The 22731-nt window shown below is 39.7% G+C and overlaps 1 protein-coding gene across 2 annotated transcripts in view; it reads left to right on the top strand.

The window, feature by feature from the left end:
- The window catches only part of LOC126175863 (E3 ubiquitin-protein ligase Ubr3), a 281912-nt gene that overhangs the window by 169720 nt on the left and 89461 nt on the right, over positions 1–22731 (top strand). For both annotated transcript variants that reach the window (XM_049922876.1, XM_049922877.1), the window contains exons 16-17: positions 208–364; positions 776–919. In XM_049922876.1, the coding sequence (XP_049778833.1) occupies positions 208–364; positions 776–919 (301 nt within the window). The remainder of the gene's footprint in view (positions 1–207; positions 365–775; positions 920–22731) is intronic.

Consider the following 22731-nt stretch of genomic DNA (forward strand, 5'->3'; position numbering starts at 1 on the left):
TCACCATGTCAGAGAATAAAAAGCCATTTACTTTCTCTGTGATCTTGTCGAGACAATTTGTTACGTAGATCATGATGTATTGGTCTCCCTTTTGGTTATAACTGTAGCAGTTAACAAGTTGTAACTTTCATGGAATTTTATTTCAGATATTTGTTGTTAAAATCGGTTCTTACTTCTCAGATAATATTCTATATTTTTGCTGTTTAGGTATGCCAAGCATCGAGAACTTCTCGTAAGAAGACAGTAAAGGACAAAGAACTTGCATCATGGTACGATTCAGATTGGCTATCAGAAAATCTTCGAACTGTTATACACCAAGTCAGGTTTGAACCAGAACCTGCAGTTGTATTTGACAGCTCAGACAGTGAGTTTGTTTTCATTTTTTAAATAAGTGAATTACGTATCTTTAGAAATTTTGACTATACATTGTTTCAGGTTTCTGTGAACATAAGAAATTTTATTATGTTCGATTTTTTGGGAGTGGTTGTGCCCCATGACCATGATGTAATCCAGGACATAAGGAAGGTCAGCGTCAGTCATAATGCCATTTTTTAAAAATTACATTGCAGTTCTAAATTTCAACAGAGATTTCTGTTTACGTGACTATTTATAGGCACAGATGATAGCAACATTGTCTGTTGAACTCTAAATCTGCAATGCAATAAGAGAGACAGATGATGTTGTGACTGATGCTGACCACCTTTCTGTCCTAGAAATTTGATTGTTCTGTATACACTTGTGTGTTTTCAGTTGATGATTGAAAGGCTACTTTCAGGTGAAATAGAGTGGGAATCTTCAGAAATGGATGGAGATCCAGAAATGAATGGGGAGTCCTCTGGCGCTGTACCTGTCCTGGGGAGTGGAGAGGATCTGACAGTCTCTGTGGTCCAAGATCTCAGTGTTGTCACACATCCTATTAGTAAGTGAAGAAAATAATTTCTGTTAGTATTATTAGTATTGCTATTACATTCAAAGTCAACCTATAGGGGGAAAAAATTAATAAAAAACAGGCATTGAAGAATGGCAACAATATTTACATATGGGCTGTCAAAAAATGTGAAGAGATGTAGCTTTCTAAGATCGCAGAAAAGCTTTCACCTGTGACTAACCAATTAATTTTTTAATAGTTGTCTCATTTGCAAATTCTAATCAATTTTTTATGCAGTTTTATCAGTGTTACATGTTCTAGATTTATCTCCCTCCATTAAGTGTAATATCAGATACTCAAATTAATATTGTGTTCAGTAAAATATTGTCCAAATAGAAAAACAGATAAATAAATAAAATATTCGAATGAACTATATATCACAACTGTTCACCACAAGCTTCTTTTTGGGAACTTCAATATACAATTTCATAAAATTTCTGTAGATTGCAAGCAAAACTAAAAAGAGTAAGATAGCTTTAAATGTGTTGCTAATCATGGAAGGCTTTTTAAGTCAGAGAATTCTGCTAAAAGGAGGGGGGGGGGGGGTAATTGACATAATTTTAAAATTCTAGCTGTGCTGAACATGAGGCACATCCATGCCAAGGCGTTTTTTTCCATCCAATGAGTAATAACAATTATATTAAGTTGGTGTCCTTCTTATGTATGTATCACTCGTGTTTTATTAATTGTAGTCAGTAAATATTTGAGTTGGTCATTCTTAGCACTTTTTAGTGAATGGCACATTATTAAATTCCATTAAGAGCTCCATGGTGTTTGGAAGCAAATCGGTCTTTGAGATAATTTGCAAGATAGTGTAGGAATATCTTAGTTACTTTACACATTAAACCTTTGTAGGGATTCCTGTTCTGTGCAGAAAATTGAAAAATGGCATGCAATGGATCAAGAAGACATTGATTAGTCCATGTGGGACCTAAGCTGCATACAGCTGAGATATATAACATATGGAAAACTTAAGTTTCTAATGTTTGTATGATTTTTGTAAGTTGCAAAGGTTAGGTTCGTTTAAGCAGCTACCAGAGCTACTTTCAGGTGACAGAAAATGGGCGTTACTACGCATGCACAGCAATGAACATTTTTCTAGCTGCAGGAACTTTCATTCAGCTTGAATGAATGTCTTGTCTGTTTTGTTGCTTGGTCACCTGTAGTGCTACTTGTAAACCCTAAATTTATTTTTACGCCATGTTGAATTCTGATATTCCAATACAAAAATGCCATATTTGGCAGTTTTTGTATTACAGTTTGTGTGCTGGGAAAATGCCATGCTTGGATATGTCAGTGCTTTAAAGGACTATCAAAAGAATGTCATTTTTGTGCTGCTTGATTAAGTTAAAATTGGGAAATACGATATCAGTATAAACATGTTTACAGTTCCACATCAATTTCATACGTCATTAATCTTATGTTTGCACTTGTACACTAGCCATAAAATACATTTAGAAACTACTTAGCCCAAGTACACTTTTCTAGCAGAGTGGAGGAGTGTTGCTTGTATTTTATGTGTGTTTGCAAGTTTTAAATTTGAATGTTAAAAATGGTATTCCAACAGCCATTTTTATAGCTTTTTATTTAGACTATTAGTTTAGACTCTCAATACTGTCTTCAGGTTCTGTAACATGAATGACAAAAAAACATCTAGTCATATAATTTCTGACATCGAATCAATATCTGCGTCTGGTTTCCATGTAAGACTTCACGAGCAATGTTTACACTTACATGTTTTATATTTGAATCCCCTGATGAAAAGGGCTGTCTTTTATCTAAAAATAATTCTGTTGTATGAACACAGAGACTCATTTTATGTCCTGTATCATAAGTGTGGACATTTAATTTTTTTGCTGTTAATTCTAAGAGATTTTGCTACTCAACATACAGCAGAGATGCTGAGTCGTGATAGGCACAACAAAAGGATTCACACAATTATAGCTTTCGGCCATTAAGGCCTTTGTCAGCAGTAGACAGAGGCACACATGCACGCAAACGCAACTTACACACACATCTGCAGTCTCAGAGAACTGAAGCCACACTGCAAGCAGCAGCACCAGTGTGTGATGGGAGTGGAGACTGGGTGGGGGTAAGGAGGAGGCTGGGGCGGGGAGGGGGAGGGATAGTATGGTGGGACTGGCAGACAGTGAAGTGTTGCAGTTTAGATGGAGAGCAGGAGAGAAGCTGTGGAGGGGGGAGGGGGTAAGTAGTGGAAAGGAGGGAAATAAAAAGAAATTAAGAGACTGGGTGTGGTGATGAAATGGCGACTGTGTCGTGCTGGAATGGGAACAGGGAGGGGGATGGATGGGTGAGGACAGTGACTAACGAAGGTTGAGGCCAGGAGAGTTACAGGAACGTAGGATGTGTTGCATGGAAAGTTCCCACCTGTGCAATTCAAAAAAACTGGTGTTGGTGGAAAGGATCCATATGGCATAGGCTGTGAAGCAGTCATTGAGATGAGGGATATCATGTTTGGCAGCGTATTCAGCAACAGGGTGGTCCACTTGTTTTTTGGCCACAGTTTGTCGGTGGCCGTTCATGCGGACAGACAGCTTGTTGGTTGTCATGCCTACATAGAATGCAGCACAGTGGTTGCAGCTTAGCTTGTAGATCACATGACTGGTTTCACAGGTAGCCCTGCCTTTGATGTGAAAGGTAGTGATAATGACCGTACTGGAGTAGGTGGTGGTAGGAGGATGTATTGGACAGGTCTTGCATCTAGGTCTATTACAGAGGTATGAGCCATGAGGTAGGGGTTTGGAAGCAGGGGCTGTGTAACGAGGGACGTGTATATTGTGTAGGTTCGATGGACGGCAGAGCACCACAGTAGGAGGGGTGGGAAGGATAGTGGGTAGGACATTTCTCATTTCAGGGCACGACGAGAGATAATCGAAACCCTGGCGGCGAATGTAATTCAGTTGCTCCTGGAGGAGAGAACATCTTTAACTAGTCCTGCATGGCTGAATTTGGGAGTGGGGCAAAACGTGAGGCCTTTGGAAAGGACTGATATTTCTGTGGCACTAAGGCTTCTGGAGGAAAGGTTCATAACTGTGTTGCATGTCTGTTTAGGTTCTGGGTTCTGTGTGGTGGCGGGAGGGAGTTTTGGAGGGGGCGGGGGGGGGGGGGTGGTAAGTGTAGTAGGTCAGCGAGACAGGGTTTGTCAGCTATGAGGGGGTGTGGGGGAGGTTTGGAAGTAGTTGTAGGAGTAGTGGACAGTTGTACTCAGAGGCAGGAGTAGGAACTGAGCAGGATGGAGAGCTTTTTGAGGTGCCGTTGTGCATTTTGCTCAAATTCCTGCAGGACAAGAGTTTCAGTGTGTGTATGGGTTCCAGGAATTTGGGATTACATAACACGAGAATTTTGCGGATGGAGAGAAGGTACTGGAAGGAGGATTGGGCTTGGTTGATATGGTTTTGCAATACTATGTTGGTGAGGGCTAAGGATTGGCGGAATCTGAACAGGTGGAGGTCATTGTGGAAGGAGGGGTGGCAACCAGAGATGGGTAATTTGATGGTAAGGCCAGTAGGGGGTTTCATGAGCCAAGCAACAATGCAGGAACAGTATGTGGGACTGGGATCTGGCTGGGGATAAGGAAACTTTTCTGTATTGACACAGGTGGAAGGAGCAAGATCCATGGTGGTGAAAAAAAATATGTAAGAAAGTAGAATTATGTCAGAAAAATACACCCAAATACATGTGAAAATTACGAAAAGGACAAAAAGAATGCATAAGGGGAAAAAAAAGAGATGAAATCTGAGGAAGACGCCGATAGCGGAAGGCAAAAACTCACTAAAATTGGCGAAGAGTCACAAGGGTCAAAGTAGAGAATAAGTAATCACTAATAAGTATATGTATATTACTGTGGGTAGCAGGTTTGAGTCCTTAACCGACTCTCTATAGTTCTTCTCCCCTTTACCACACGGTGCCTTGATTGTCACTATTGATGCCACCTCCCTGTTCACTAACATACCTAATGCCCATGGTCTTACTGCTATTGAACACTACCTGTCCAGATGCCATATGGATTCCAAACTAACAACCTACTTCCTAGTCTCCATGACCAACTATATCCTCACCCACAATTACTTCTCCTTTGAAGGCATTACCTACAAACAAATCCGTGGTATGGCTATGGGCACCCACATGGCACCATCCTATGCTAACCTATTCATGGGCCATCTAGAGGAATCCTTCCTAAAAACCCAGAATCCTAAACCCCTCACCTGGTTCAGATTCATTGATGACATCTTTGGTATCTGGATTGAAGGTGAGGACACCTTATTCACATTCCTCCAGAACTTCAACAACCTCTCCCCCATTTGCTTCACCTGGTCCTACTCAACCCAACAAGCCATCTTCCAAGATGTTGACATCCACCTCAGAGATGGCTACATCAGTACCTCCGTCCATATCAAACCTACTAACCACCAGCAATACCTCCACTTTGACAGCTGCCTCCCATTCCATACCAAGAAGTCCGTTCCGTACAGCCTAGCCACCCATGGTCGTCTCATCTGCAGTGACGAGAATTCCCTCTCAAAATACGCCGAGGGTCTCACTGAAGCCTTCACTGAGCGTAATTATCCTCCCATCCTTGTACAAAGCAAATCTCCTGTGCCTTATCTTTCCAGTCTCCCACCACCTCCCAAAGTCCCACAGTCCGGCCACAGAGGAGTATTCCCCTCGTAACTCAGTACCATCCGGGACTGGAGCAACTGAATTACATTCTCCCCCAGGGTTTCGATTACCTCTCGTCGTGCCCTGTAATAAGAAATGTCCTTCCCACCCCTTGTACCGTGGTATTCTGCCGTCCATCGAACCTACACAATATACTCGTCCATCCTTACACAACCCCTATTCCCAATCCCTTACCTCATGGCTCATGCCCCTGTAATAGACCTAGATGCAAGACCTGTCCCATACACCCTCCTACCACCACCTACTCCAGTCCGCTCACTAACATCACCTATCCTATCAAAGGTAGGGCTACCCGTGAAACCAGTCATGTGATTTACAAGATAAGTTAAAACCACTGTGCTGCATTCTATGTAGGCATGACAGCTGTCTGTCTGCATGAATGGCCACCGGCAAACTGTGGCCAAAAAAGAAGTGGACCACCCTGTTGCTGAACACGCTGCCAAACGTGATATCCCTCATCTCAATGACTGCTTCACAGCGTGTGCCATGTGGATCCTTCCCACCAACACCAGTTTTTCTGAATTGCACAGGTGGGAGCTTTCCATGCATCACATCATACGTTCCTGTAACCCTCCTGGCCTCAACCTTCGTTAGTCACTGTCCTCACCCATCCATCCCCCTCCCTGTTCCCATTCCAGCACGACACAGTCGCCATTTCATCACCACACCCAGTCTCTTAATTTCTTTTTATTTCCCTCCTTTCCACTACTTACCCCCTCCCCCCCTCCACAGCTTCTCTCCTGCTCTCTGTCTAAACTGCAACACTTCACTGTCTGCCAGTCCCACCATACTATCCCTCCCCCTCCCTGTCCCAGCCTCCTCCTTACCCCATCCAGTCTCCACTCCCATCACGTACTAGTGCTGCTGCTCCCAGTGTGGTTTCAGTTCTCTGAGACTGCAGATCTGTGTGCAAGTTTTGTGTGTGTGTGTGTGTGTGTGTGTGTGTGTGTGTGTGTCTACCGCTGACAAAGGCCTTAATGGCCAAAAGTTATAATTGTGTGAATCTTTTTGTTGTGCCTATTGCAACTCAGCCTCTCGACTATATGGTGAGTAGCAACTTTCCTTCTCTGGTATTGTTACATTCCATCCTGGATTTTTCATTGTTTGATTCTAAGAGATTTTGATTTTCTCAGTATGGAGACGGTGTTAAGATGTGAAATAGATGAATACTGGAGAGAGAGGTCTTCTGCATATTTCTGTTGCCTTTGTTCTGTACAATTGTCCTTTTCTGAGTGAGCTAGATGTCTGAGCTAGATGCAGAGAGCAACCACAATAAGTATTATGCTATTAAACCAGGTGCAGTACAGCATCCGCAGTCTCTGTTCTCATGTTGTCTTAAGCACTGAACTGCCCTTAATTCTTGTTGTTGGATACTAAAGTTCAGGAAAGTTGTTGCTCCACTGCCTCATTAAATTTTTGGCATTCCTATGTGATATCAGTCAATTATACAGACCTGCAGTGGTACCGAAATAACTCTTAGAATGTGGTGTCTGAAGTTTACTGTTCTTTTATTGCTGTGCAGTAACAAAACTAAAATCAAAGTGGGCTGTATAAGGTTAAAAAAAAGATTGTTCACAAAATCTATCATACATAGAACCAAGGAAGAAGTATTACAGTGATAAAATATGGTATGCTGCCCGTCTATAATTTACCAAAGTATGGCATTCCCGAAATTTAAGATGGAAGCAACACGAATTAAGAAATAAAGTGAATCCTACAGAATAAAGCATTGTTTTTCATGGAAGGCAGATTTGTAAAAGAAATCATTTATTCTGGTGAAGCTGTAACCATATTTCAAACAAAGTATTTTATTCCGTACTACTGACAAAATTCACCTGCTTCCTCACCTTCTGGCAAATGTTTGTGTGTGTTTCAACATTAACAGTTCTTGCATTATGTTGTAAAAGAAACGAGTCATCAGAGAAACACTAAAGTGCCTTGTATTAAACTTTCCAGTTTGGTTTTCCAGATACTAGTCTTCTTGGAGTATTCTCTCATGTTTGGTTCTTTATTATGACAGAATATGTAATCTGTTACTGCTATATATATATATATGACGAAAGAAAATGTGCACTTAAAATTGTGTGCACAGTTGAAACTAGTGAATAGCTTGCAATGAAACACTTTGTGGCAAATACATTGTCTGCCTAAGTTGAAAAGAGTAGTTCATTTTAGTTGCTTAATAAAAGCCAACTTTCTGTCTGCAGGACACTTAGTGATCGATTGCTCTAATAATGTGGAAATAAAATGAAATTGGAAAACTAAAATTAGTAACATATTATTGTAGTCTTCCTGATTATGTGAACATATTTTAACTCACTTGATAACTTTGTCACAGAATTTTTTTTCATTTTCATTTGATGTGTGAGCTGTACGTGAAGTAAATACAAAAAACAGCAAAATCGTATACTAAACATGGATCATGTAGAGACTGCTACCACTACAAGTTAGACTGCTATGCACAAGTCAGGGAAATTTCAGACATCAGGGAAAGTAATAAAAAAAATAAAAAATAAAAAATAAACAACTTTGTTTTTGTCTCAGTAGATGAAATAGTTTGTTTACTGAGATGTCGTGCTCCGTTGCTGGCTGGGTACAGCTGATAACATGCACTGTTTCCCTACCTCCTCATTCTTAGCAGCTGCCAGCAATAGGCAGGGAGGTGTGAGGAGTGCTTTGTTTGGATCTGATTCTCAGAGACTGCTGATGCAGCAGTCGTACACAGTGGTGATGTGAGAACCAGTTGTGTCTGAGTGATTGTGTGAATGTGTGTGTGTGCGCGCGCTCCCGTGTGTTCTGACAAAGGGTATGGCCAAAAATTTGGTTGTGAATGTGCGATTGTCTTTTCTATGTGCCTGTCTGCAGCTTGGCAATCGTCTTTACAGTGAGTTGATACATATCCTCATTAGTACCGATTCTCAGATTATTCGTGCAAGTTATCTGTTGCAAGGATTGATCACTGTGATCTCATTTCATCAACATGGTGTCTGACATGTGAATAACTGGCCGCACAAGTAGACCTGCATGACCTGCAGGCCATTTTTGTTGGCACCTCCAACAGATAGCCCATCATTTCTCACTAATGCGCAGGCCCTGCCCATTAGATCTAGTCTCAACGATCTGCCTGCAGGCCGGGTCTGTTTGTGTGTGGTGTAATGTGGTGGATTTTCATGGTTTATCCATTGACCCAGGACTGCAGTGCCCCTCGGCAAGTCAAAGGGCACAGGCAATGGATTTCAGGAATTGCGACTGTCTCACTGCAAGTAAATTGTACAGCACAGCATTTCATAGACAGTTTATTTATTCTGGTACATTTTTGACAGTTTGAAAGTAGTTTATATATTAGAAAGTATGGAGGATAAGAAGGATGATATTGTGGCAGTCACTGGCAGTTTGTACACTATGTACTCCCGTATTTTGTGAAAGAAATATCACACAATACCTGTAAAATAATAGACATAACACAGTGGATAATAACGGACAGTAGCAAACATAATAGAACCAACATTTTATTGGCAGTCACTTACAGCGTTGCTTTACACAACTCTTCCCCACCTTATACACTTCTTTCAAGAGACCTACTTTTTCCTGAGTCCTGAGGTTATTTCTGAAATCAGTGAAGGTATTTTAATTTTAAATCTGTCTTGTGACTCCAAGTAAATGCATATTTTTGACACCAAACATGTTACGTTTTATTGAAATAAGATAACATCAGTGGTCTTAATGAAAGATATAGGCCATTTGGCTTGCTTTGTCCATCTGGAAACAGTTTATGCAATAGACGTTGATGTTGGCACTTAATATTTTTGCTCATGCGTTTAGAAATACAGAATTCCTTACATTTTTTTTGTCAACTTATGTCCTTACTTACCCTTGAGATCTCAAAATTTGTCAGGGAAAAATGGTAAAACTCATGTGGAAATTGGGGAATTTCGCATGGGGTAACTTGTGGTAACCCAGACAAGTGTGAATCTTACAGCTCACAATTGCCAGAAAAATGTATCTGGGCAGATTCTAGCTGCTTCTTGCTGTTTGCTGCATAAGCAACTGAAAGCAACACCCCAAATAACCATAAACTGGGAGAAGCCACTGCTTAAATATAACTTGAGCTTTGTGCATGCACCTGCTCGGCAGGTGCTTGAATGAACCTTTTGTCAGTCATTTATTTTCGTTTTTATTCATGGAATCCTTGACTACATATGAACTGATCTCAATTGAGAAATTTTGAAATGGCTATCACTAACTTCAAATAGCCCACACAACAATTTATTTGACCATTCTTTACGTACTTCCTCTTGGGGTACTTTCTTTACACACAGTATTTTTGTGTGGGTGCCCACACAATTAATCAAAAAATGTGTGGGTAATACATCAGTTTTTACATCTATATTGAACAGAGAAATGTAATGTCACTCAAATATAAACTTTCCAAAGGTTACCTAAAATGGTTTTTAAATATTCTGCCAAGTTGTGCTACAAAAGTGCTGGGAGAAGTTTAGATTTTTGCTAATAGATACATTGTTTCAATAATTTAATCTGGTGTGTAGAGACCAATTACACAAACAGTGATAGCCACGATCTAAATAAGATGCAGAACATTCACTTTTATTGTCAACAATAAACTTTTAACAATACAAACATTAGGCAGGTGCATTAAATGTAACATTTGGAGCAGTGTTGCTGATGAAACAGTATGGTCATTTACTCTAAAAACATAGTATTTTTCTGAAACTGGTGGTGAACATGTGGGTGGTCATATGCATTCCTAAAAGCAAGCAGGTCTCTTTAATTTTGAATGTTTCAGGCATTAAATAAAAAACTCAGTGTTTAATCCTTATTCAGTCCTACGATTTGTTTCTTTCACCTCTAGGCAGTAATTAGTATGTATGAAAAAGTTACACATTAAATTACACATTGCTCAGAGTTCACATTAAACTTTAGGTCTCCATACAACTGGTTAAGTAAATCATTTTGAAGGCTGGACGAAGACAAGTGCCTAACACTTCCAAAAGGACTGTGCCAAACAAAGTGATATGGTATTCAAACCAGAGAGAGGACACCTTTTTATGCACTGCTGGACAAAAAAAAGCAAAACATCCAGAAGGCATAGGCAGATGTAAATGTAACTTTGTATATGTACACATTATTAGTGGATAGTAAATGATTAGTGGTGCAATTATCTGTGACAACAAGAACGGCCACAAGAGTGCATTAGCGTTGTTTGTGTTTAATGTTGTTCTCATGCCTGAAAGGGTCTATAAGGGGCATCAACACCATCAGATGTGAAAGACATGGAGATGCAGCGTGCTTTTGTGAGGCAGTGTTATCAGAAACTGACAGAGTTTGATAGAGACATCATTGAAGGTCTCCATCTGGCTGGCTGATCAAATCATGCAATATCCAGATTTGGGGGTACTCGGGTATGAAAGTAGCTCAGTGTTGGACTGCATAGAAATGCGAGGGCAGGAATAATCTTCGTCAGGGTCACAGTTGACCACATCTGACCTCTGCAAGGGAGGATCGCCATATTGTGCACCGAGCACATCGTAGCAGCTTCACATCAGTGCCTGCCATTACCATCCCATGTGTAGGCTGCCATTAACACAACAACACAAATAGATGCTTTTGTGGTGTTAGCTGGTCAGAAAGAATAAATGGTTTTGTACTGGCCTGGATGACTATTGTCTTCCAATGATTTGGAGAGGCACAACAGTGTTACTCCTGGTGTCGTGGTGTGGGGAGCAGTCGGGTACAACTTCAGGTCATGGTTGGTAATGCTCAAGAGAACTCTGATGGCACAATGGTGTATGTTTTGGACTTGACACATCCTCCAATGTTACTTGTCATATGACAGTAAAGTGATGGCATTTCTCAACAAGACAACACTCATCTAGACACAGCACATGTCTGTGTGATGTTGAAGTACTCCTGTGACCATCAAGATTCCCAATCTCTGGTATATCAAAAATCAACTACAACAGTTGAGGCCAGTTTGCCTTAGGAATGGATACATTGGCTTCGACACTCTTCCCAATTGAATTAACTGCATGCATCCAAGCCAGAGAGGGTGCAGTGTCACCCTGATAAGTGGGCTCATACTTCGTAAATTTGTGTTATTGTGTAATCACTGAAACAGCATTACGTGACATGAAGTTTCATTTTGTGTCCCCCTCCTCTTACGCGAGCCTCACTTTTGTTGTCAAGCAGTTATATATCCTGTAGCTATTGGCTGCTGCCGGTATATCATTAAACGAAATGTAGAATTTACATTTACAAATGCAATGCCTATCCTGGCCTTTCATGAAAGCTAACATTTTTTGATTCAATTTAAATTTTGACTGCTTGTGTAACTATGTTCTGTACTACAGCACATTTCAATGGCTTTTTGGTGATGTTATGTGGGATGAATGATCAGTATAGGTGCAGAAACATTAACCTGTGAATTTTGTGCCAGATTCACACACTACAGTGGTGGAAACTGTTTAATTCCTGTGGGTCCGTATAGTTCTGTCTCTTGGTTTGTTAGGGTTCTCTTTGTCACCAAAATAGCGGTTTGAACCTATTACTAGCTAAGGTGCAGTTGTTTTTTTTATGGATATTGCCTCACAGTATAGAATCATCTTGATTAGTTTCTCATGTCACACTCTGTTTATATCTCTGGAATCAATGTTTCATTTTGAAGCTGAGTACATGCTCTTTCAAGGTCATTTAAAACTGTGTCGTACTGGGACTTCAACCAGAAACCTTGCCTAATAACTTGATTTATTAGCAAATGCCTTTATTGTACCTAATCTTTGAACATTTTTCTGCAATTCAGCTGTGTATTGCTCATAACAGTCTTAACCGAACATGTGAATGTGTTCCAATCTGTTCTCCTTTGGATGAGGTGATGGAAACCACACCTGTTGAGATATAGAACTGTGTGTGTTTGATATTGTTAAGTAGAATGCATATGTGTGATCAATAACTTTCACTTGATGAGCGTGTCCACAAATGGCATATATCCGTGTCCAAATCTATTTTGCAGAGTTTTAACTGTTTATTTGGCTGCAAAACTGTTGCTGTGCGTACTATAAGGATAAAGGTGAAGCTCATTTATATTCTGATAAAAATAGATAAGAACAAGATAATTTGAAAGTCACTTCTTTAAAGTTTTTATTGATGCAACCTAAAGTTGCCAACAATGAAAATCCACAAATGCGCCATCAGTCATGTTTTAGTACTTTAAGTGTGCAACACGCAGTTGATTATTAATATATTTTGAACTATTTAAAATCTCAAGTGGAAAGTTGTTGGCAATAAGATAAAGTCTCTTTTCAATTGATAACAGTGTCATTCATTATCTGTTGTGTTCATTGGTGCCCCATATGATAGGTTGTGGAGGGACCGGGGAGGGGTGCTAGACCTGGAGGTATGGGGGTATTTTCAATATTCTGGAAGATGAATGGTGACGTGTAAGGAACCATAAAAACAATTCCAGTTGTGACACAGTTTGAAACCTCTGTAATACTGACTTTAATCATTTTCTTGAAAGGAAACACCTGACTATACTACATTTTTTTTTTCCTTTGCGTGTGAGCTGGGGGAGGGGCAGCCCTTGCCCCCAAGTTTAGGCACACTTGGATGTGTTATACTTCACTAAAAGTGGGATGTAAGTAGAGGTGCAGTATGCTTTCTCACTGATAGCGTCCCTGTGTCAGAAAGTGATCATTAACTTTACAGTGTCTTTTGAGGTCTAAGTCTTAATTTATGTTTATTATATGAGCTTTATTAGTCAGTTAAGTTCTAGTAAATCATATACCTTTATTGAACGTGAAATGTAAATGTGACTGCTTCAGTTGTCTGAACAAAAATTAACTGTGGTGAATGTAGTTTAAATAAGCCACGAGATACTGCTGCACCAGTGCAGTTTTTGTATTCTATGGAGGACAACATCCTTAGATGTCTTGGATACTTAGAGAATTCTGTTCATAAATAAAACAATGAGAGGTAAACTACAACTCCTCAGGTTTCTGTAACTCGTCCGTGATTTCTCTTAAACAAGCTAGTTTTCTCTTGCAGCGTTTTTTGTCATTTCATTAATGGGCTTACAGCATCAGCGTTTTAATCTTTCCACAGTATTGGGTCATTAACCCTAGACAGTTCAATGTGTAAATAAAATATTTTCTTTATGCAGTTTGACACCTCAAGCACGCCTCATGAGTTGATTCATAGTTGAAATATACTGTTGCCACTCTCCTCTCATACATTTTAATTAATTGTAAATGTTGAACCAGTACAGTGCTAGATATAAAATGCCTTAAATCATTAACAACCTTGAGGCTCTGGAAAAGTTCCTACCCTTGCAATATCCGTATTCAAGTGCGAGTTTCTCATGAGCGAATGTATAGACGTGGGATTAAAAATTGGAAAGGTACTGTCTGTGAAAGGAAAATCACCTGGTTCAAATCTGATTCGGGCCCATGTTTTAACCTGGGGGGGGGGGGGGGGGGTCTATGAAAAAACTTGTGTGTGGTGAGTGTAGGAATGTTTCCTTGAGCTTTTCTGCAGCTCCAGTTTTCTCCATTTTGCAAAAAATTTGTTATCATTTCTCTTCACCACATTCTTCGACAGGAACAGATGGCACATTGTGTTTCATTGTTCAAAGAAATGCTCCAGAAATTTCAGATGATACATTTTTCTATGTATGTAGCTTCCTTGTGGCCATAAAGTGGTTTTTTATTACATTGTTCATGTTGAGTTAGAAAACAGGAAGTGGTTGGTTGGAATTGAAAGGGTGTTTTTCACAAAATAAAAATTGAGCTGTCCAGAAGAGAATTGTGTGTCCCCCCTCCCCCCTCTACATACGAGCTTTGTTGAGCGACACGGTGCTCGACTTTCAGAAATAAATCCCAGAAGAATAACTGGCACTAGTAGCAGCTACATGTAAAACCATTCATCAAAGATGAGACCTTTGATCATGACATAGTTCCACTATGTTGGTCAAAAATTGTATCCACTGTTCAACCCCATAGTTCTTGAAGACACTCATGTAACTAACCGTTCCTGGTGTGCCTCCCTTTTTTCCATAGATGAAGACCCAACTAAGCAATTTACACACCAACTGATGTTTTTCCACATTGCATTTGTAGTGTACAGTCCTGTGTTCTGCGTAGAGCCGCATAATTCACTTGTACCTTATCAGTATGGTTGAGAAGCTGCTAATGTTAACAATGTTTCAATGTCTTGCACCTGATTTGCTGCATTATTAAACAATAAAACTTCAGTAAAGAAATTTTCTTTTAAGAGGTAGAAAGGCTGCCCCAGAATATCAGTCTCACAAAGTAAGTTACCAAAATAAAAAGTTGTGAGAACCAGAGTTACTAAGTAAAAAGAGGTAGGGGTTGGGGATAAAATCAATTTTCAAAAAGAATTTATAACACATCATCTGGGGAAAGAATGACACTGCAAGACAGAATGTGAATTAAGATAATGAAGGCAATTGACAATATATGAAGAGCTGTGAGAAGTTGGAAGTGGCTGAGTGACCACACAAGAAGTAACTACACTGCCTGACAAAAAATAAATCACCTGGAAGGCTGAGAGGGTATGTAATGCTATTGCAGAGATTACAAAATCTTGCCATATTTACAGAGACCTTTGCATTATGAGACCACTTACTAGTATGGCATTGAACCCCCTCTGGCCAGGATACATGCACTGATTCAGTTGAGAAGGGTTTCATAAAGACGTTGTCTCCTCTCCTGTGGGAAACTCGCCCACGCGTGTTGTAACTGGGCCTCGATATCTTGGATACTGGAACTGAAATGGAGCTGACGTCTGAGCTGATCTGACAGGTGTTCTATCAGGAAATATCTGATGACCTTGCTGGCCACAGGAGTACCTCAACCTCACGCAGACAGTTCTTAGAGACATGTCATATGTGGATGAATGTTGCCGTGTTAAAAAATGCCATGAAGATACAGTCGCATAAAAGGTAACACAGTAGGGTGTGGCATGTCCGTGGCATATTGCTGTGTTGTCGGTGTTCTCTCTGTCACTACGAGCCATGACCTGAAGTCACGTCCAAGGGCTCTCCACAACATGATACCAGGAGTAACACTACTATGCCCCTCCAGAATACTGGAAGAATGGGACCTATTCACAGATAATGGCCATCCAGTTAATGCAGAACCTCAATTCATTGCTGAACACAGTGCAGTCCCTTTCATTAGTAGTCTGTACTTCTGGGTCACAGCAACACCAGATGCAGCCATTTGTTTTGTGGTGTTAATGGCAGCTTACACATGGGATGCTAATTCCCTAGTTGAGCTGCTGCTAGTCTCCGACCAGTTGTATGAGATGACATAAAAATCTATTACTTGTTCTCGGATGGCAGCTGCAGATGTGAAGGGGTTATCATATGGTTGGTGCATAATATGGCAGTCCTTCCCTGAGGTTGTCAGACGTGGCCGACCAGAACCTTGATGACAAGTATGTCTGCCCTTACACAAATCTGGATATTGCACGATGCGACCAGCTGGCCATGTGAGGACTCGCAATGTGACCCCTTCCAAGCTCTGTAAGGCGCAGATAATGCTGTCTCTCAGAGTACACGGTGTCTCCATATCCTTCACAGTGATCACTCACACTGGAAGCTATTCATGGCCCCCTTATATACTGTACCAGGACTGGTATGGACTCTAATGAATTATGGTAGCTGATCTTCCTGTTACAGAGAATTGAAAACCCTAATCATCTAATATCCACTAATCTTGAGGGTGTGTGTGAAGTCACATTGATGTCTGACTGTGTCTTCTTGTTGCATCACTTGTCAGCAATGTATAAGGGAAAGGAGAGGTATAAATAATATTAACAAACAGGTAGGTGAAGAAACAAAACAAAGGAAACAATTAGTGGCTGTACTGACCTGTAATAAAGACACACAATCTGTAACATGTGGGACAAGGGAATGCAACAGAAAATTAATGTGCAATGAAATTCGTAAGTTGGTGGGGAAGCAATTGAAGGTTAGTAGATGTCAAAAGCAAAGGGAAATAAGGTAACATGAGAAATATGTGGAAATTATGAGAGTGTTTCAGCATTGATATCTTCATTTAACTGTTAATTTATCTCAAAAGGTTTTTGACTGTGTCTTCATTAATGAAGAATCCTGTGTAGATTTCCCAGTATTAAGGGCATTGCCCGTCACCACCTCAAACTCATTCCTCTCTCCTTCAGAAAGCTTGAGCCCCTGGTTCTGAGATTTTTTGCATTTGCTTGTGCGACTGTTATTCTGTTGCCGCCATCCTATGAATAAGATGAAATCAGTGAGATTACTTGTTTCATCCACATACACAAACATCTGAAATTTCTGATATTTTGCTGTGTGTGAACTGTCATTTCCGTTCAACGTAAGCATAGCCATACACCACCATTATCCCTTTGATTACTGAACTCTCTAATGTTCTTTGATATAATTTCTCTCCATACAGGTTTACTAGTACAAGAAACACACAGCAATATTGGGTTACAGCTCTTCCAGTAAGTACTTCTCTAGGTGTCACTGTTTGTGTGTCCTGCTTTACGTGGTCATCTGTGAAAATATTAAATAGGGTTCTTTATTTCATATCCATTTCACCTTATACAGTATTCTGTTATTGTCTGCTCAGTATATTATCAAAGTCGACACAAATATAGGAAAACTTTTCAGTGCCTTGCTTTAAATTGACATTGGTCAAACATTTGTCTTATGTTGATGGAAAGTCCTAAACAGAATGTAAACAATTAACTGTCCTTTCAATCACTGACATTTTCTCATAATGCGAGAACATTTTGGGTAAATGAAAAATAATTAAGGTGTCGGCTAATGAAGACACACAAAGTACATATTTTCAGTGTTCTAATACTTTTCAGCCAACACTTATGGATGCATGGCTATGATTTAGGAACTTTAAAATTGCTTTTTTTCCAGCTCTTATGCTAGCATAAATGATGAACTATTCATTTTAATTCAAACAGATCTTCCATAAATTAAATGTTACAAATCAATAGTATCTATGCAGGAATGAATAACCCAAAAAGAAAACTTAAGTCACTCATAAAATTAGAGCACAGGTATTCTTCATTTACAGTAGCAAAAATAACTTCATGTTATTACATAGAATGTAGGAAAAATTTAAAAGACTTTAAAACCAATTTTCATTTTCTTATTTTTCTTGCCCTTTCTGTGCTTTCTCTGGGTGGAAGCTCCATTGATTTCTGATGTTTCAAATTCTTTTACCTTTCACTGTGTTTATATCTGATTGCTTTTATCTTTCATTATGTGCTGGTGCAGAGTGATGACTGGGAGGACTACCAGGGTAGGGGGCACCCAAAGGGAGTTGTAAATAAGATAGAAAGTCTAAAAGTCAAAAGTGAATACCCAAAATCTGTTGTAGTGAAGGGGGTACAATCAGGTGGACCCTGGGGTTATAGAACCAACCACCTACCAGTCAGAATGGTCATGGCAGGTTTAATTTGGTAGTGGAAATAAGTCCAAAGACAATCAAGAAAGAAAGGAAAGAAAGAGATGTTAAGCTTCACTGAAAACCGGACCTCCACCCGTGTTTTGCAACCAATGTGCGGTTTCCCTCGTATGCTCCTCGTTGGTCACTCTGGTGGTGCACATAGACTTTTGAGTCCGCATATTTATGTGAACAAACATTGCGTGCTGATGCAATGCTTCTGTTTGGCAGATAGGCCACAACAGTCAGTACATGAGTACTGAGAGTGAAAATTTAAGAAGGAATAAATATTTAAAATAACAATAAACATTCCCGATACCCTTGGACCAGTGAGGTGTCTTGTACCTTCCTCCTCCTGTAGAAGAGAGGTGATTCATTTTGGGGACTTCACACTATGAGTGATGTGAATCAAGTTGATCAAAATTTGCCTAATGGGCCTAAAAAAGTAGTTCAGTAATTTTTGTAAGTTTGTAACGACTAGCCTGAACTGCAGCCGCTGAGCTCAAGTGATGATGAAGCTGTATGTTGATGGTGTACATGAGCCAAGGAGCTCTGGGGACAACAAAGCCAAAGGGTGATGGCATTGCTCCCCACAGCAGTTAGGTAACTTGGACAGCAAGTACAGGCATTGGTGTGTAACACTCATACAACTAACATTAACCTAAGTGTTGAGCAGATGTTACACAGTAATGGATGATAATAGATGCCAAGAGGAAAGTGTGCAAAATTCTCGTATGCATGTAATATTCTATAAAGTAATGAACGGTTTTTAAAAATGGAAGAAGAAATCCCATGAGTAGCTTTCAAACTTTCTACATATTTAATTCCATTATTCTGAACAGAAGCTTTGTCACAAACACAATTCTATAAACATGATACCGAAATCATGGTGACATAAAATGAACCTCTTTGTTACAATAATAATAATAATAATAATAATAATAATAATATAGCAAAAGTATAAAGTGTAATATATATTGGGCATCTGTTAATGTCTTTCATGCTGAGGACTGTGTTTGTCCACTGTTTGTGGTGCATATTACACTTAACACAAAGCTCAACCTTACTAACTAGAAAGAATTCACATTAGAGCTGATTAGAAAATATTCCCGTTGTTTTTAAAAATATGTCCATACAAGCCACTCTCCATGCTAGAGTTCCTTTTAGAGGCACAACTTTCAGGTGGTGATAATGGATGTGGTTTTTTTACAGACATTGCAAAAGCTCAAGATTCAGACAACGACGATTTAATTTATGATCTGTATGACACTAGCTTGATTTAACAATACATAAAAATAGAGAAAATTAAGATGTTTTTCAGTTCAGTTAAATATTTTCCAAAAGTTACATACCTACTTTACTCATAAGAACCAGATAAATCTTTCAATAATTGAGTGCACATGCATATTTGGAGAAGTGATGGTATTTGATAATATGTACATGTTTTTATGCCGTATTTACAGAAATAGTCCTAAAATGTCCAAGGCTACTATCTTAAAAGGTCTGGAGCCTCAGTATTCAGTGGAATTCGGTTTTTAGCCTGTTGTGCTTGGTGTGTGCAAGGACTGCAAGTGGGAATGTAATTTTCAAATTGTGTTCTTCCACCAGTATCTTGCTGCTACTGAAGCATTTGTTACCTGCTTTTCACCATGACAAGCTTAAATGCTGTCATGACGTGAGATAATAAAGCATTGGAGTGCTTCCAGTATTACTATCCAACTTCCTTGAGGGGTTTTAAGATAACCTAACATCCTCTTAACACAAATTCTGGAAGAATGTCAAAAATTGCCATTCTGCATCTTGTTCCTGCACCCCCTCAATTCAGCGATAAGTACCTTGTCTGCTTGTAACATGTAAAATTTTCGGCTCAGCACATCAGTGTTTTTTGATGCATTTTCTTGAGTTTGTGGCTGATCTTGTAATCACATTCACTCAGTGTCAATCGACTGCTTGGGTCTTTTAAATTTAAAAGCCACATTAAGGCTGCACCGTGAATGATGACTGAGAAACATTTGTTATAGAACAGTAGTTTCCATAAACTTAATTTCACCCATCTTGGACTGTTCAGTATCAGCTGTTTCTTGTCCACTGCCATTGCTGTCCCATGTGGAACTGTAATGTCTCATATTTTGAAATTATCTAAACAAATGGGAACTTCTCTTTATTCAGTGTTTTTGACCTTATAACGGCACATTTTGTGTGATCCTGGAGATGGTCTAAATCTTCATTCCAGTTGAGTGGATTACCCAGAAAGATAGTTTTGTTAATCTCTCAAGAAGCTTCCTCATTTCACCGCATATCATTTCAGGTGCACTGGCCTTGAACACTAAGATACACAGTTTAGCATAGTGTCATGGAACAGACTTTTGTGCAGTATAACATTTTTTGCAGTAGTGTCTCTGCCAAATTGGTATATTGCCCCACCAAATTGAATAGGTTGGGAGTCATTCTGCATTCACCTTATTGGCCTACTCTTGCAGCCTTAGATTTTCGCCTTATCGAACAGTCTTCAAGAAACTACCTTTCCAGATGTGCTCCAAACACGGCTCGACATGTTTTTCACCTCAAAACCATGTTGTTTCTACAGTTACGGAATAAAAAAGTTACCCAAACATTTGCAGACTGTTGTAAATAGTGGAGAATGTATTATTGATGACTTAAGTATCTGTTATGTTTATCTCTTGTGTTTATTAAACATATGGAAAAACAGTATGAATTTGTGTACCAATCTGATAGTAAGCTCTCCTGAGAGCCTGGGTTAACCAAAATCTTAGCAGGTATGCTCCCAGATTTACCTCTCACAGTCACACTTGCCACCTTGGTTAACCCACAAAAACAGAAGTGACTGATCTTAATGGGACCGTGACACAGTGATGACACCTGCCTTTCAGCTGTTTTCTAGTCTATATCTCCTGTTGCTTCTGGAACTTCAAAGTCCACCTCGGGCTTGCCTGTGTAATGACAGCGTGGCTGTCTCAGTGTGTGTACAGGAGGTAGCAGCAAGGGTTGGCTGACTTGGACTCCGTGGCTTTGTGGATGACTGTACTTGGCTCTGTCGCTCGTAGTGGCAGGTGCCAAAACAGCAATAGGCTGGCCGGCAAGGTAGGGTGCCAGGAGCCACAGCTAGCTTTGACATCTGCTTCATGGCAAAGCTTGCTATGAAAAAATGGCTGCCTCCCATAAGGACTGAATTATAAGGTATCCCCCCCACTTCTGAAACCATTTTTTATGGGTGCAGAGCAATGGAGTATCAGGAGAATGGGCATCCACAGGGAGATGTAAAGACAGAAGGTTTAAAAGTCAGTTCTCGAAATCTATTCCAGTATTTGAAGTACATTCAGGTGAACCTTGGGGTTGGAGCCAGTCAGTACAGTCATGGCAGGTGTCGTTTGATAGCAGAACAAAGTACAAAGACCGTCAAGAGAGAGAGGAGAGGAGGAAAAGACTTAAAGCTTCACTGAAATTGGGGGCCAAAGAGACGTCTACCTTTTGTCTGGTGCTCTAACAACGCATTATTTCCCTGCTACACTCATCATTGGTCACTCTGGCGGAATGTGTAGGGTTGTCAGTAAGTGTATTTAACAGAGCAAACATCCTCCATAAATGAGATGTATCTGTTCATTTTGTAGGGCACAGTGGCCAGTACTTGAGTACAGAGATCAAAAATTTAATTAGGAAAAAATTTAAAATTAACAATAAAAATCCCAGTTTTCACTGTACTAGCAAGGTGACCACCACAGTAGAATGTTTTCTGCCCTATTTGGTAAAAATAACCTTGTGTTTCATTGTATGTAATGTTGGTGCAGTACACTCAAGTGAATAATATGACAGTTTGTGTTTGTTTGTTCTTCTTCATCCTGGAAAATTGCTTATTGAAGTATCATCACAATATATTTACAGCAATATATCTGTGTTTCATCAAAGCATTTATCATTCTGCAGAAAATACATTCTAGTTTGTCACTGCCAACAGCTCAGCATTACAGAATGTTTAGAAGATAGGAGAGGAGGTACTGGTGGAAGTAGGGCTGTAAGGTTGGATCATGAGTCATGCTTGAATAGCTCAGTCAGTAGAGCACTCACTTGTAAAAGACAAAGGTCCCAGTCCAGTGCACAGTTTTAATCTGACAAGAAGTTTCACTTCTCAGTATTCATTGACATAAATATGTGAACATTGAGTTGAACACAACATAATGAATATAATTATGAGAGATTGTTAGTGCAATATTTAAACAGAATTCCTACCTACGAAATACCAGCAGACATTCAGATAATTAAAAAGTAACAAAAATAGCAGCTTTCCAGACCAAGAATTCTGTGACCAAGAAAAATGAAAAGGTTTTAGGAAATGAGATTGTCCAAGTATTAAGCAGAGAAGTTACTTAAGGACTATCATCCTGTACTGTCCTTTTCCTGTGTTAAAGAACATATCCTTCCAAAAGACATCATATTTTTCATCACCTTCAATTATATATGTTCTCTATTGATTAAAAAAAGTGGTACATAGTACAGGGTGTGTAAATAAAGTTTCAAAACTGATTTTTTCATGAGTTGCGGTGCAAGCGCAGACCGTTCTCACCACCTGCACCAGGTGGTGGGGGATATTGGCTAAGCGAGC

This window comes from Schistocerca cancellata, chromosome 3, assembly GCF_023864275.1.
Source record: "Schistocerca cancellata isolate TAMUIC-IGC-003103 chromosome 3, iqSchCanc2.1, whole genome shotgun sequence".
NCBI lineage: Eukaryota > Metazoa > Arthropoda > Insecta > Orthoptera > Acrididae > Schistocerca > Schistocerca cancellata.